Below are 15,778 nucleotides of genomic sequence, written 5' to 3' on the forward strand. Positions count from 1 at the left end.
CTCAATGAAATAACAATTGGGAATAACTAATACATTAGTTATTTAAAACTGAAAAAAGACTCACACAAATATTACCGTGGCCAGGCCTATAATCCCAACATTTTAGGAGACCAAGGTGGGAGGATCGCTTGAGCCCAGGAGTTTGAGACCAGCCTGGGCAACATGGTGAGACCTCCTCTCTAGAAAAAACAAAAAAAAAAAACAAAAACAAAAAAAAACTGGGTGTGGTGGCGTGCACCTGTAATCCAAGCTACTCCAGAGGCGGGAGGATTCCCAAGCCCAGGAGGCCAAGGCTGCAGTGAGCCATGATCACAGACAGACAGAGCCAGACCCTGTCTCAAAAAAAAAAAAATTATTGCACAACTAACGAGAAAGGTAACACAATAGAATAAGAACCCATCAAGGGCTGGGTGCAGTGGCTCATGCCTCTAATCCCAGAACTTTGGGAGGCTGAGGTGGGTGGATCCCTTGAGGGCAGGAGTTCAAGACCAGCCTGGCCAACATGGTGAAACCCCGTCTCTACTAAAAATACAAAAATTAGCCATGAGTGGTGGCACATGCTTGTAATCCCAGCTACTCGGGAGGCTGAGGCAGGAGAATCACTTGAACCTGGGAAGCGGAGGTTGCAGTGAGTGGAGATCGTGCCACTGCACTCCAGCCTGGGTGACAGAGCAAAACTCTGTCTCAAAAACAAACAAACAAACAAAAACAACAACAAAACCCATCAAGGATGCAATTAAGGATGCAGATCTGTTACCAGAAAGGAGTCAGGACTTCAGGCTAATGACAGAGTGAATGCAAACCTTTGGCTAGTCAGCAAAGGCACGCTGGGACTCGCAGCATGTTGGCTGCATGTGAAGTTACATCCAGCAACAGTGAAGCAATCACTAAAAAGTTGAGTTCCTGGGAAACACGGTACACAGCATGAGGCGTCAGTAATGTGAGGAGTGTCTTCTTTAGAATGATCAATAATGTTAGAATGATGGAGTCCACCATTCAAGGGAACATTCTCGGGAACTAACTGAGCTGGGCTGGTGGTGTGATCACCGGACACCCTGCTGTCCTCTCTGTCTGTGCCCATGACATGTCCTTGGCACAGACACCCCTCTGGAGCCCAGGGCCTGGCCGCTTCTTTGGCTGAGAAGCTGTCCCTCAGTTTTGTCCTCTGCAGAATGGGGGTGCTTGCAGCCCCCACTGAAATGCAGCTGCCAGCCTCCCTCTCTGAACTCATGTCCCTAGGAACTGGTCCCCTACCTTGGTGCCTTGGAGTGTGTGGGGAGGGGGCAAGAGGCTGGGGGCCTGGGACAAAGAGGGTGGAGGATTTTTCTGGGTCTGGTGTCTCCACCCAAACTTTCCACTGCCAGCCTGCCTCTGCCCAGGCCTCTCAGCAGCCTGCTGGGTGGGGCAGGAGTGCAGGAGTCAGGTGGGGAGTGGAAAAGGTCCAGGAGGGCTGCTGCATTGCTAGGAGTGGTTTATTTTTATTTGTTTGTTTGTTTATTTATTTTGGAGACGGAGTCTTGCTCTGTTGCCCAGGCTGGAGTGTAGTGGCAAAATTTCGGCTCACTGCAAGCTCCGCCTCCCGGGTTCACGCCATTCTCCTGCCTCAGCCCCTCGGGTAGCTGGGACTACAGGCGCCTGCCACCACGCCCGGCTAATTTTGTTTTGTATTTTTAGTAGAGACGGGGTTTCACCATGTTAGCCAGGATGGTCTCGATCTCCTGACCTCGTGATCTGCCGACCTCGGCCTCCCAAAGTGCTGGGATTACAGGCTTTATTTTTATTTTTTGAGACAGAGTCTAGTTCTGTCGCCCAGGCTGGAGTGCAGTGGTGTGATCTCAGCTCACTGCAACCTCTGCCTCCTCAGCTCAAGCAACTCTCCTGCCTCAGCCTCCCAGGTAGCTGGGATTACAGGTGTCCGCCACTACTCCCGGTCAATTTTTTGTATTTTTTGTAAAGAAGGGGTTTCACCATGTTGGCCAGGCTGGTCTTGAACTCCTAACCTCAAGTGATCCACCTACCTTGGCCTCCCAAAGCACTGGGATTACAGGCATGAGCCACCACGCCAAGCCAGGAGTGGTTTCTGTTCAGCTCCCACACCTTCCCTGCCTTTCAGAAACAGATTTCAGTCCTGCTTCCCTGCCTCCCCCAGTCTACTTCCCCAACCCTGGATTCTCTTCTAGGGTCTTGGGCCCAAGCGGGCTATACTGGGCCTGGCAGGAGGGTCCTCACTTTGCTCTGTTTTTGATATAGGTGGTGATGGAATGCTAGGCCACCCACCACCCTAAAACCCACCTCATCTGTACCTGCAAAATTGGTGGGAAGATGGTAACAGTCCTGGAAGGAAGAACAAGAGAGACTTGAAGGAGAGAAGTGGGACAGGAATACGTGGTAGACAGAGTTATAGACAGAGACAAACAGAGCCAGACAGCCAGCCCCAGAGACAGAACCCACAGGAGAGGCACGCCCAGAGGTGAGGAGAGGCACGCCCAGAGGTGAGGAGAGGCAGAGGTTGGGGCAATGGGTCCTGCCTGGCTTGTGGAAAATCACTTCCCATCCCAGCCTCAGCCTCCTCCTCTGTACAATGGGGGTGACCCATGCTTCTCCCTGTTGGAATGGTGGGGTCCCAGTCAGTGATTTCCTGCATATCCTGGGCAGACCAGGGACCTGGGAAATGACAAGCGTAGTCCTAGTGGATCCCCTCCTTTCACCCCTCCTGACTGAGGACTTCCATGAACCAGGCACAGTCCGGGACACAGGGGTGCAGCACTGAGCCAACCAGGCCACCCCCCGACCCTGTGAAGTCGCCCTGTCTGGCACTATCGCCATTGTTGTGGCTGCTGTTCCATTAGAGACGTAGAAGCAGGGATTTCAGCGCAGATATTGCCAGTCCAGGCAGGAGGTTCTCAGCTGGAGAGAATGGTCTAGAGCTCCCGCCGGGCTTGGCTTCTCAGGACCCAACATGTCTGTGTATAAAATGAGCATGAGAGGCCGGGCGCGGTGGCTCACGCTTGTAATCCCAGCACTTTGGGAGGCCGAGGCGGGCGGATCACGAGGTCAGGAGATCAAGACCATGGTGAAACCCCGTCTCTACTAAAGATATAAAAAATTAGCCGGGCGTGGTGGCGGGCGCCTGTAGTCCCAGCTACTCGGAGAGGCTGAGGCAGGAGAATGGCGTGAACCTGGGGGGCGGAGCTTGCAGTGAGCCGAGATTGCGCCACCAGCCTGGGCGACAGAGCGAGACTCTGTCTCAAAAAAAAAAAAAAAAAAAAAAAAAAATGAGCATGAGAGACTCTCCTGTGTGCCAGGCAGTGGGAAGACAGAGCTGGAGGGGCAGTGGCTCTTATTATCAGCTCCTAGGAGAGGGGCAGTGCACCCGGGCCCTGGGTGATGGGGGGATCAGGGCCCCCAAGAAGAGGCGCCACTCCCACTTCGCCGGGCTTGCCCCAGGGCCAGGGTCTGTGCCAGGTGTGGGTGGTGGGTGGGAAGGGGTGGGGTGAGTCATCAGGGCCAGCCCTGCCCTGCTTTTATTTAAGGTCCCCAGCAGGCCCCACCACCAGGGCTGCCTGACCCTGTCCCAGCCATGTCCGTGAGTGCTCCAGGGGCCCGGGGCGGGGCCAAGCAGGGAGGGGGCTGGGGGCTCCTCTTTCAAAGGAGCAGGTGGGCAGTGGGTGCGCCATGGAAGGGCCTGGGCTGTGGCCTCCAGGTGACCCCCCCATCCCGACTGTCCCCGCTACCTCTTTGTGGCTTCCTCTGGGTCCCTCTTTGAGGATTTGTCTGTTTTTCTTTGTTGCTGTCCCCGTTTCCCTGTCTGTTTCTGGTCTCTTTCCTGCCTCTCTGCCACCCTTTTCTCTTCCACTGATTTCTGCCAGTCTCAGCCCTGGTCGGCTCCTCTGAGGGGTGACCCACCTTCTGCCTTCCTCCCTCGGTCTCACCGGCTCACAGTGGCCCCTGCACCCCACTCTTGCAGAACGTCCCCCACAAGTCCTCGCTGCCCGAGGGCATCCGCCCTGGCACGGTGCTGAGAATTCGCGGCTTGGTTCCTCCCAATGCCAGCAGGTGAGGCCCCAGGCCCTAGGGGTAAAGGGTACAGGTCTCCAGGATCAGCTGACCCCCAATTTTTGCAGTCCAGAAATAGGGGCTCTAGGCCATCTGTATCCACCAGGCTAGGAGTCCGAGGCCATTTCTGACCTCAAATCTGATGTATTCATATTTGCCCCATGCCTTTGTGGCTGGGGTCCCTGAGTTTCCCTAAGAATTTGAGGTTCCTGGGTAATCTCAGCGTTCCTAGATATAGTCCTATGACTTCCATGTCTGAGTCCCAGGGAACTCTGGAAATGCTCCAAGTCCTGGAGACACCCTGGACCCTGGGAGTCCTTGCCAAGCCATCCTTTGACTTCCTGGCTAAGGAACTTCGGGCATTCTGGATTCTGGGGTACCCTGGAAATACTGGGGTTCCTGGTACTATTCTTTGTCCTGTAGAACCTGAGGGTTCCCTGAGCATCAGGAGCACCCTGGCCATCACCCAGACCTCTTGGGCAGCTCCCAGGCTCTTTGGAAATGAGGGCACCCTGCCCTAAGCATAGTGACTTTGGTCTGGGTAGGTTTCTGCCAAGGGCCTCATGATGTTTTGGCTGCCTTGGGAATCTAAGCTCCCTGGTCATTAGTGGGCCACCTCTCCTGCGGTGTGTGCCTGTCTTCAGGTCCCTGTTAATTTGGGGGTACTCTGGGAATGGGGAGTCCCAGCCCATAAGCCCTTCACTTTGGTCTTGGTGGTTTATTTTTTGTTTGTTCTTCCGTTTTTTTGTAAGATGGGGTCTTGCTATATTGCCCAGGCTGGTCTTTAACTTCTGGGCCCGAGCAATCCTCCCTTCTCCACCTCCCAGAATGCTGGGATTACAGGGTCAGCCACTGCACCCAGCCAACATTTCATTTATTTATTCATTCAAAGCAAATTGTAGACACCGGTATTCCTCACCGTCAACATTTCTTGGTCTGGGTGGTTTCTGAGCCCTGACGGCCACCATCCCCCTCTTCCAGGTTCCATGTAAACCTGCTGTGCGGGGAGGAGCAGGGCTCCGATGCAGCCCTGCATTTCAACCCCCGGCTGGACACGTCGGAGGTGGTCTTCAACAGCAAGGAGCAAGGCTCCTGGGGCCGCGAGGAGCGCGGGCCGGGCGTTCCTTTCCAGCGCGGGCAGCCCTTCGAGGTGCTCATCATCGCGTCCGACGACGGCTTCAAGGTGCGTCTCTGGACAGGGGCGTGGACGCCAAGACCTAGGTCCCTGGAGCAGAGGGTTAGGCATAGCCAGGCTATTGGTGGAAGGCAGGGAGGTTCGGGGCGAGGTGAGGGGGGTAGGGAAGGCGTGGCCACGGCGGAGAAGGGTGTCCTTCGACCCTCTGTCGCCTAAACAACTCCAATGTGGGTCCGAGGGGCAGAGAGACAGCAGGGTCAGGACGAGGCGAGCACCAGCCGAGTGTCCAAGGGGTGGGCGTCCTAGCGGGAAGGCGTGGCCCAGACTCGCCATCCCAGACCCTACTCCCAGTTAATTCCTTCCTGAGGTCCGGGGTTAGAGGCATGGGGAGGGATGGGTTGGGTTGGAGACAGCGACCAGGAACTCGTGCTAGCAAGGATTGGCGGGCGGGGGTGGCGGCAGATCCTCCACTACCCACACCTTACGCGAATTCACCCCTCTCCTCTGTGCTTTAATAGCGGGTAGTGGTCGCGGAAATAAGAATATCCATTACCAGCACTAAAAAAGCCGTTTTTTACTGTGCCACACAGTAAACTCGTTTGATTCTCACGCAAGAGTTAGAATGAACAATAGCCCCATTTTCCCAGTGGGGAAACTGAGGCCCAGAGGGGATGAGTGATTTCCCCAGGGCCACCCATCATGGGCCTCTGGAATCCTCACCACCGACCCTCCCCTGCAGGCCGTGGTTGGGGACGCCCAGTACCACCACTTCCGCCACCGCCTGCCGCTGGCGCGCGTGCGCCTGGTGGAGGTGGGCGGGGACGTGCAGCTGGACTCCGTGAAGATCTTCTGAGCAGAAGCCCAGGCGGGCCCGGGGTCTTGGATGGCAAATAAAGCGTTAGGCCGCAGCGCGACTGTGTCTGTGTCCCATTCACTGAGATGAGCAAACTGAGGCCCAGAGAGGCCAAGATACTGGCTCCGGGCCACACAGCGAATCCGAGGCGGAGGCGGGCTCTGAGCCTGCCTGTGCTTAGGACACTTTCTGTCTGCGAAGGCATGAGGGTCGCGATCTGGGAAGGAGTGGGTCTGGGGCATGTCCTGACGCAGCATTTGTGCAAAGCAAGCCAGGTGGGAATGTGGTCGGGCGGATCTACTGGCGTTTGGGGCGCGGAGGCGCTCACCGCAGGTCCTGGTGCCCTCACTGCAGATCTAAGGGGGGCCAACACGGGTCCATCTGCAAAGGGGGCGAATGAGTCCCACCTTTCTGGTCATTTGTGGGCCCCAATCCTACGCGTGGAAAGCGTGTTATAATATCCCCGGGTCCCTGGGTCCCGTATCCCCCTACAGCTCATCTCTCCCACCCTCTTCTCTCCTGGCCTCCCGCCCCCAGAGACGTCCCGGGTGGGGCTGGGAAGCCCGACGGGCGTCTCCGGGCTCCCGCTGTTCCCCGAGTCGGGACAGGTACCTGCCTGTGCACCCTCGGGGCAGACGCGATGGCAGCGGCCCCAGCTCTGCGGAGCAGAGGGAGGACTCGAAGGGCGGCGCGGGGTTTCCGTGGCGCAGCGAGCCCCATTCCCACGCGCCCTCCGCTCTCTCCGACGGCCTCGACCGCGGCCCTAGCCCTGGTCACTGTGACGGGAGGGGAAGCGGACGCCAAGTGCAGCCCCGGCCCCAGTGTGACTTTCAGGGTTCAAGGCGTCGCTGGGGCTCCCCTTAAAGGCGGGGTTGGGGTGGGAGAGGCTGGGTGCGGCCGCGGGCCTCAGCCGGGGACAGAGAAGCCACGCCAGGGCTGCGATGGGAAGCTGCACGTGGGTGCTCGGGGCCGGCTGTTCCGGAACCTGTGTTCGGAGCCATGCCTAGGTGGGCGCGCCCAGGCTGGGGCCTTGATCCGCGCCCTTGAGCCTCCGTCCCCCTGGCGGCCGCCGCCGGCGTTGCCGCGTGGACCACGGCGGACGCAGGAAGCTGGGGTGGTTCCTGGCCTGGCCTGAATCTGATCCTGGTGTCGGGAGGGGACGCCAGGTTTGCCACGGGGCCCAGGCGCGTTCAGGACCCGAGATTTTCTGCCCCTGCGACCCTCGGGCTGGGCAGTCCCTTCCCGCGTCCGGCCCTGGAGTGGGTGGGTGGGCGGCAGTCAGGAGGGAGCCCCGCTCAGGTGAGGAGGCCTGGGAGAGGCCGGATTCTCCTGGTCCTCCGGGACTCCTGCTTGAATGAGTTCGCTCTTATTTCTTTGGCTGTGACGAGTGGCTTCAACATACTATTTTTTTTCGTAAAGATAACATACGCATGTGGTACACATTTCAAAACATACAGTGAAATGAACATATTATTGGCACAAGTGGTGAATGTGGTTGGGCCTTCGGATTAGATGGTAGCGATCCAGCCGTGTTAATGTCCCGATTTTCACCGTGCCTGACAGTGTACATGTGGGAACCTGTCCCTGTTGGTGGAAAACATAGTTAGGTATTTGGAGGTGCAGCATGTTTGCGATTTATTCTCAAATGGTTCACCGAAAATGGAGATTTGGAGCTGGGCGCGATGCCTCAGGCCTGTAATCCCAGCACTTTGGAAGGCTGATGTCAGAGCATGGCTTGAGGCCAGGTGTATGAGACCAGCCTTGATCATATGGCAACAGCCCGATCGCTACAAAAAATTTAAATATATAACAAATGGAGATTCATACTGTATTATTTTTGTGTGTTTGTCATTTATAAATATACCTGTATATATGTATATGCATATATATGTACACATACATCTATCCTCTTTACTGGGAGAATACTGCTGTTTCCCTGGTCTTCATTTCATGTGCGTCTTTCAGAAAATCCCCTGTAGACCTCTGCACATACGCACGAGTAGTTTCTTCCCCTCCATGCATAAGTGGTAGCACCCTCCACCCACTAGACCGGTTTCATGGCTTAGGAACATGAGTCCCAGCAGCATTCCCGGAGTTCCTGCTGTGTGTAGCCACTGCGCTAACCATTCCTTCAATCCCCGAAACGACCTTCTGAAGGAGATCCTCTATGCATAGTTTCCCAATGAGGAATTTGATGCCCATGAAGGTTGAGTGAATTGGTTTAAGGTCACACATCAAGTAGATGGTGGCCCGAAGTGAATGTGATTCCTCTCCTTGGGATCTTAGCCTCTGGAAATTACATTTTGTTTGCTTTCATTTATTACTTTATACATATGTGTGTGTGTGTGTGTGTGTTTGTGTGTATATATATATATATATATATATACACACATCTTTTTTTTTTTTTTTTTTTTTTTGAGACAGAGTCTCACTCTGTTGCCCAGGCTGGAATGCAGTGGTGCAATCTTGGCTCATTGCAACCTCCACTTCCTGGGTTCAAGCAATTCTCCTGTCTCAGCCTCCTGAGTAGTTGGGGTTACAGGTGTGTGCCACCATGCCCGGCTAATTTTTGTATTTTTAGTAGAAATGGGGTTTCACCATGTTGGTCAGGCTGGTCTCGAACTCCTGACCTCAGGTGATCCACCCACTTCAGCCTCCCAAAGTGCAGGGATTACAGATGTGAGCCACTGCACCAGCCACTTTTTATATATTTTCAAAGACAATGTCTTGCCCTGTCTCACCCAGGCTGGAGTGTAGTGGCATGATCTCAGCTCACTGAAGCCTCGACCTCCAAGGTTCAAGCGATCCTCCTGACTCAGCCTCCAGAGTACCTGGGACTACAGGCACGCACCACCATTCCTGGCTAATTAAAAAAAAAAAAAAAATTTAGGGACGGGGTCACTCAACCTTTGTAGGCATCAAATTCCTCATTGGGAAGTTTCCCAATTGGGAACTCAAGGAAGGGTTGGCACAGCGGCTAGACACAGTAGGAACTCCTGGACTCAAGCAATCCTCCTGCCTCAGCCTCCCAAAGTGCTAGGAACAGAGGCATGAGCCACCTCACCTAGACTTGGTGTTTGTAATATCAACTTCATTGAGATGTCATTTACACACAGTAAAATTCTTCCTTTTAAAATGTACAGTTTTGGCTGGATGGGGTGGCTCACGCCTGTAATCCCAGCACTTTGGAATGCCGAAGCAGGTGGATCACCTGAGGTCAGGAGTTCGAGACCAGCCTGGCCAACATGGTGAAACCCCGTCTCTACTAAAAATACAAAAATTAGCCGGGTGTGGTGGTGCATGCCTGTAATTCCAGCTACTACGGGGGCTGAGGCAGGAGGATTGCTTGAACCTGGAGGCAGAGGTTGCAGCGACCCAAGATGGTGCCACTGCACTCCAGCCTGGGCAACAGAGCAAGACACCATGTCAAAAAAATAATAAGTAAATAAAAAATTTTTAAAAAGTGTACATTTCCATGAATTTAGACAAACACATCCCATTGTGTGGCCACCATGATCAAGGTACTGTCTACTTGTGAGATTTCCATCACCCCTCCCAGCCACACCCCTGGCGCCTGGGTGGCGACCACTGATCCGCTCTCAAGCTTCATAAATTAGTTTTTCCTGCTCTAAAACTTGGTGGAGGCTGGGCGCGGTGGCCCTCATCTATAATTCCAGTACTTTGGGAGGCTGAGGTGGGTGGATCACCTGAGGTCAGGAGTTCAAGATGAGCCTGGCCAACATGGTGAAACCTGTCTCTACTGAAAATACAAAAATTATTTGGGCATGGTGGCGCATGCCTGTAGTCCCAGCTACTTGGGAGGCTGAGGCAGGAGAATCGCTTGAACCTGGGAGGCAGAGGTTGCAGTGAGCCAAGACCAGCCTGGGGGACATAGCGAGACTCCATCTCTAAATAAATAAATCAATAAATTTGGGTAGAAAATTGTAGTACTCGGCCGGGCGCGGTGGCTCACGCTTGTAATCCCAGCACTTTGGAAGGCCGAGGCGGGCGGATCACGAGGTCAGGAGATCGAGGCCATCTTGGCTAACACAGTGAAACCCCGTCTCTACTAAAAAATACAAAAAATTAGCCGGGCGTGGTGGCGGGCGCCTGTAGTCCCAGCTACTCGGAGAGGCTGAGGCAGGAGAATGGCGTGAACCCGGGAGGCGGAGCTTGCAGTGAGCCGAGATTGCGCCACTGCACTCCAGCCTGGGTGACAGAGCGAGACTCCGTCTCAAAAAAAAAAAAAAAAAAAAAAAAGAAAAGTGTAGTACTCTTTTTGTAAAAGTCTGGCTACTTCTGCGTAGCGTACATAATGTTTAAGTTCATTCATGTGTTTTCTTCATGCAGTTCATTTCTCTGGGTTGTAATCCATCGTGTGAACCTGAGTTTGCTGATCTGTTCACCTGTTGATGTACACGTGAGTTGTTTCCAGTGTGGATGTTTATGAATAAAGATTGTATGAAAGGTCTTTTTGTGGGCTGATATTTTGATTTCTTTTGGGTAAATACCCAGGAGTTGAGTTGCTGTGTCATATAAGTGTATGTTTAAGTTTATTTATTATTATTATTATTATTATTTGAGCCAGGGTCTCTCTCTGTCACTGAGGCTGGAGTGCAGTGGCACCACCATAGCTCACTGCAGCCTCCAACTTGGCTCAAGCAATCCTCCTACCTCAGCCTCTAGAGCAGCTGGGACTATGCGTGTGTGCCACTACGCCTATCTAATTTTTATTTTAATTAATTAATTTATTAATTTATTAATTTATTTATTTTTGAGACGGAGTTCCACTCTGTCACCCAGGCTGGAGTGCAATGGCACGATCTCTGCTCACTGCAACCTCCACTTCCTGAGTTCAGGCGATTCTTGTGCCTCAGCTTCCCGAGCAGCTGGGATTACAGACGTGCGCCACCATGCCTGGATAATTGTTTGTATTTTTAGTAGAGGCAGGGTTTCACCATATTGGCCAGGCTGGTCTTGAATTCCTGACCTCAGGTTATCCACCTGCTTCGGCCTCCCAAAGTGCTAGGATTACAGGCATGAGCTACCACACCCAGCCTAATTTTTTTTTTTTTTTTTTTGAGACGGAGTCTTGCTCTGTCGCCCAGGCTGGAGTGCAGTGGCGCAATCTCGGCTCACTGCAAGCTCCGCCTCCCGGGGTTCACGCCATTCTCCTGCCTCAGCCTCTCCGAGTAGCTGGGACTACAGGCGCCCGCCACCACGCCCGGCTAATTTTTTTGTATTTTTTTTAGTAGCGACGGGGTTTCACCTTGGTCTCGATCTCCTGACCTCGTGATCCGCCCGCCTCGGCCTCCCAAAGTGCTGGGATTACAAGCGTGAGCCACCGCGCCCGGCCTCAGCCTAATTTTTAAATGCTTTTTAGAGGCAGGGTCTCACTGTATTCTCCAGGCTGGTCTCAAACTCCTGAGCTCAAGCGATCCTCCTGCCTCAGCCTCCCAAGATGGTGTGATTACAGGCATGAGCCCCTGTGCCCTGCCCAATATGCTTACCTTTATAAGAAACTTCAGGCCAGGTGTAGTGGCTCACGCCTGTAATCCCAGCACTTTGGGAGGCTGAGGTGGGTGGATCATCTGAGGTCAGGAGTTTAAGACCACTCTGACTAACATGATGAAACCTCGTCTCTACTAAAAATACAAAAATTAGCCAGGTGTGGTGGCAGGTGCCTGTATTCCCAGCTCCTCGGGAGGCTTTGGCAGGAGAATCGCTTGAACCTGGGAGGCGGAGGTGGCAGTGAGCCAAGATCGTGCCATTGCACTCCAGCCTGGGTGACAGAGCAAGACTCCGTCTCCAAAACAAAACAAAACAAAACAAAACAAAACACAAAATGAACAACAACAAAAAACACTTCAAGTTTGTGATCTGCTCAGGAAAAAAAGAAAGAAACGGCCAAACTGTTTTTCAGTATGATTGAACCACTCTACACTCCCACCCTTCAGTATATGAAAATTTCAGCTAAGCTTTATCCTTATCAATACTTGGTATTGTCAGGTTTTGGGGTTTTTTTTTGTTTGTTTTAATTTTATTCATTCTAGTGGATGTTTATTGATATTTCATTGCTGTTTCCATTTGCATTTTCCTTTAATGTTCTTGACCATTATTTGACATGCCTGTGGCCATTCTACATCCTCTCTTGTGAATCGTCTGTTCAAGTCTTTTGCTCATTTTCAGTTGGATGTTTATTTTCTTCTTATTGAGTCGCAAGAGCTTTTCATATTTTCTGGATATTTCCTTTGTCAAATATATGTAATATGAAAATTTTCTCTCCTTCTGTGGTTAGCCTTTTCTTTTTCTTTTCTTTTCTTTTTTTTTTTTTTTTTTTGAGACAGAGTTTTGCTCTTGTTGCCCACACTCAGTACAATGGCATGATCTCGGCTCACTGCAACCTCTGCCTCCCAGGTTCAAGCAATTCTCCTGCCTCAACCTCCAGAGTAGCTGGGATTACAGGCACCCGCCACTACGCCTAGCCAGTTTTTGTATTTTTAGTAAAGACAGGGTTTCACCACATTGGCCAGGCTGATCTCGAACTCCTGACCTCAGGTGATCCACCCACCTTGGCCTCCCAAAGTGCTGGGATTACAGGTGTGAGCCACCGTGCCCAGCCAGCCTTTTCATTTTCTTTATTTTTAGTTTATTTTTTGAGACAGAGTCTCTCTCTGTCGCGCAGGCTGGCGTGCAGTGGCACAATCTCTGTTCACTGCAACCCCCTCCTCCCAGGTTCAAGTGATTCTCCTGCCTCAGCCTCCCGAGTAGCTGGGATTACAGGCACCTGCCACCATGCCTGGCTAATTTTTGTATTTTTAGTAGAAATGGGGTTTCATCATGTTGGCCAGGCTGGTCTGGAACTCCTGACCTCAGGTTATCCACCTGTCTCGGCCTCTCAAAGTGCTGGGATTACAGACGTGAGCCACCACGCCTGACTGAGCCTTTTTATTTTCTTAAAGATGTCTTCCTCCGAACAAAAGTCTAATTGTGATGACGTTCATTTTATCAGTTATTTTTTTCTGTTATGTAGTGTGCTTTTGTGACCTACTTAAATCTTTGCTTAAGAAATCGTCATGAGAAACATTTGTCACAAAGATTTCTTTTTACATTTTATTGTAGAAGGTTTATAGTTTTAGCATTTAAGTTTAGTTTTTAAACCTTAGTTAATTTTTTTTTTTTTTGAGATGGAAATTCACTCTTGTCACCCAGGCTGGAGTGCAATGGCGTGATCTCGGCTCACTGCAACCTCCACCTCCCGGGTTCAAACGATTCTCTTGCCTCGGTCTACTGAGTATCTGGGATTACAGGCACGCGCCACCACGCCCAGCTAATTTTTGTATTTTTAGTAGAGACAGGGTTTCACCATGTTGGCCAGGCTGTTCTTGAATTCCTGACTTTAGGTGATCCACCCGCCTTGGTCTCCCAAAGTGCTGGGATTACAGGTGTGAGTCATAGCACCCGGCCTAACTTTAGTTAATTTTTGTCTCGTTAGTTAATATATTATTTCTAGTTAACTTTTAGTTATTTTTAGTTAATTTTTGTGTGTGGTGTGAGTTAAGGGTCAAGGTTCTTTTCTCACTCTATAGATGTCCAGTTATTTCAGCACCATTTGTTGAAGTGACTGTCTTTTCTCCTCATTGAATTATATTGGCAATTTTGTTAAAAATTAATTGACCACTTTTGTTGTTTTAAATCTGGACTTAATCATTCTTCTGATTCCTTGATTTATGTATCTACCCTTATCCTGATAGCATATTCCTGATTACTGTAGCTTTATAGTGAGTCTTTCTCTCTCTCTCTCTTTTTTTTTTTGTTTTTTGAGACAGAGTCTTACTGTCACCCAGGCTGGAGTGCAGTGGTGCGATCTCTGCTCACTGCAAGCTCCGCCTCCCGGGTTCACACCATTCTCCTGCCTCAGCCTCCCGAATAGCTGGGATTACAGGTGCCCGCCACCATGCCCGGCTAATTTTTGTAGTTTTAGTAGAGACAGGGTTTCACCATGTTGGTCAGGCTGGTCTCGAACTCCTGACCTCAGGTGATCTGCCCACCTCAGCCTCCCGAAGTGCTGGCATTACAAGCGTGAGCCACTGCGCCTGGCTTCTTTTTTTTTTTTTTTTTTTTTTTTTGAGGCAGATTCTCACTCTGTTTCCCAAGCTGGAGTGCAGTGATGCAATCACGGTTCACTGTGGTTTCAACCTCCTGGGCTCACCCTTCTAAGTAGCTGGGACTACAGGCACATGCCACCACACCCAGCTAATTTCTGTATTTTTTGGAGAGACACGGTCTTGCCATGTTGCCCAGGCTGGTCTGGAATTCCTGGGCTCAAGCTATCCACCCATCTTGGCCTCCCAAAGTGAATAGTGAGTCTTAAAGTCACATTATATGCCTTGCAACTTTGTTCTCTTTTCTCAAAATTGTTTTGTTTATTCTATGTCATTTTCATTTTTCAATACATTTTAATGGATACTTGTACAAAAATTGTATCTGTGTTTCTATTTTGTTCTTGAGTCAGTTTTGGTAATTTGTGTCTCTCTAGGGATTTGTTCATTTCATCTAAATTGCCTAATTAGTTGACCTAAATCCGTTCATAATATTCCCCTATGATTTTTTAAAATTCGTGTATCATGTTAGTGTTTTTCCCTCCTTCATTCTTGCTTTTGGTAATTGATGGCTTCTGTCTTTTTTATTTTTCTTACTCTTTTGTTGAATTTTTTAATGAGCTAACTGATTTCATTGAAAACCAGTATACTAGTTTTGTTGATTTTTTTTGTTTGTTTTTTTTTTTGAGACAGAGTCTTACTCTGTCGCCAAAGGCTGGAGTGCAGTGGTGTGATCTAGGCTCACTGCAACCCCCGCTTCCCGTCCTCAAGCCATCCTCCCACCTCAGCCTCCTGAGTAGCTGGGACTACAGTCGCCCAGCTAATTTTTGTATCTTTTCTAGAGACAGAGTTTCACCAGATTGCCCAGGCCGATCTCAAACTCCTGGACTCTAGGGGTCTGCCTGGGTCAGCCTCCCAAAGTGCTTGGATTACAGGTGTGAGCTACCATGCCCAGCCAAGGGGAAGTTTTCAAAGGCAAAATGAGGAGGATTACATAAATTGTTTTGAATCAATTATCCTTGGCTACGAGACTTGAAACAAGGGTGGCATCAGTCCAAGTTTGGACAGGAAGTTACTGGACAAAAGTACTTTCTGTATAACGTTGCAGTGGACTTTGTGCGAGGTTGTGGTTTTTGGAGTCTTTCGCAATCGTTGCTATCAGGCATTTGTGCATAAGCGCCCTCCTTTCATGACCTTCCCGGTTCCTTTTTTTTTTTTTGAGAGGGAGTTTCACTCTTGTGGTCCAGGCGCTGGAGTGCAATGGTGCGATCTCTGCCTCCTGGGTTCAAGTCATTCTCCTGCCTCAGCCTCCTGAGTATCTGGGATTATAGGCGCCCACCACCAGTCCCAGCTAATTTTTTGTATTTTTAGTAGAGAGAGGGTTTCACCATGTTGGCCAGGCTGGTCTCCAACTCCGGACCTCAGGCGATCCACCCACCTCGGCCTCCAAAGTGCTAGGATTACAGGCGTGAGCCACCACACCTGGCTCAGTCTCTGGTTTTCTGTATGGTCATCTATACGGTCTTAAGTTGTAAGAAGTGCATGGTTAGGCAATTTTGTCAGGGTGTGAACATCATAGAGTGACTTATGCAAACATAATGGTACAGCCTACCCCACACCTAGGCTATATGA

The 15,778-nt window shown here is 51.0% G+C and overlaps 1 protein-coding gene and 1 long non-coding RNA gene across 2 annotated transcripts; one reads left to right on the plus strand and one right to left on the minus strand.

Moving 5' to 3' along the window:
• The first annotated feature begins 2,125 nt into the window (after positions 1-2,125).
• LOC129466202 (galectin-7) lies at positions 2,126-6,067 on the plus strand. Its single transcript, XM_055249412.2, has 5 exons — positions 2,126-2,470; positions 3,534-3,586; positions 3,968-4,056; positions 5,038-5,239; positions 5,931-6,067. The coding sequence occupies exons 2-5, from the start codon at positions 3,581-3,583 to the stop codon at positions 6,042-6,044; spliced, it is 411 nt and encodes a 136-aa protein (XP_055105387.1). The 5' UTR covers positions 2,126-2,470; positions 3,534-3,580; the 3' UTR covers positions 6,045-6,067.
• Positions 5,744-7,040, minus strand: LOC134733033 (uncharacterized). The gene is made up of 2 exons (XR_010116604.1): positions 6,657-7,040; positions 5,744-6,425 (listed from the first exon to the last, which is right to left on the minus strand). It is a non-coding gene; the product is annotated as an uncharacterized lncRNA (long non-coding RNA).
• Between the last annotated feature and the right edge of the window lie 8,738 nt (positions 7,041-15,778).

Source organism: Symphalangus syndactylus, chromosome 17, assembly GCF_028878055.3.
Source record: "Symphalangus syndactylus isolate Jambi chromosome 17, NHGRI_mSymSyn1-v2.1_pri, whole genome shotgun sequence".
In the NCBI taxonomy this organism is placed as follows: domain Eukaryota; kingdom Metazoa; phylum Chordata; class Mammalia; order Primates; family Hylobatidae; genus Symphalangus; species Symphalangus syndactylus.

Coding starts and splice junctions, on each gene's coding strand:
- LOC129466202 (XM_055249412.2), top strand. Junction 4,057..5,037: donor GTTCCTCCCAATGCCAGCAG/GTGAGGCCCCAG, acceptor CCCCTCTTCCAG/GTTCCATGTAAACCTGCTGT. Junction 5,240..5,930: donor CGTCCGACGACGGCTTCAAG/GTGCGTCTCTGG, acceptor CCTCCCCTGCAG/GCCGTGGTTGGGGACGCCCA.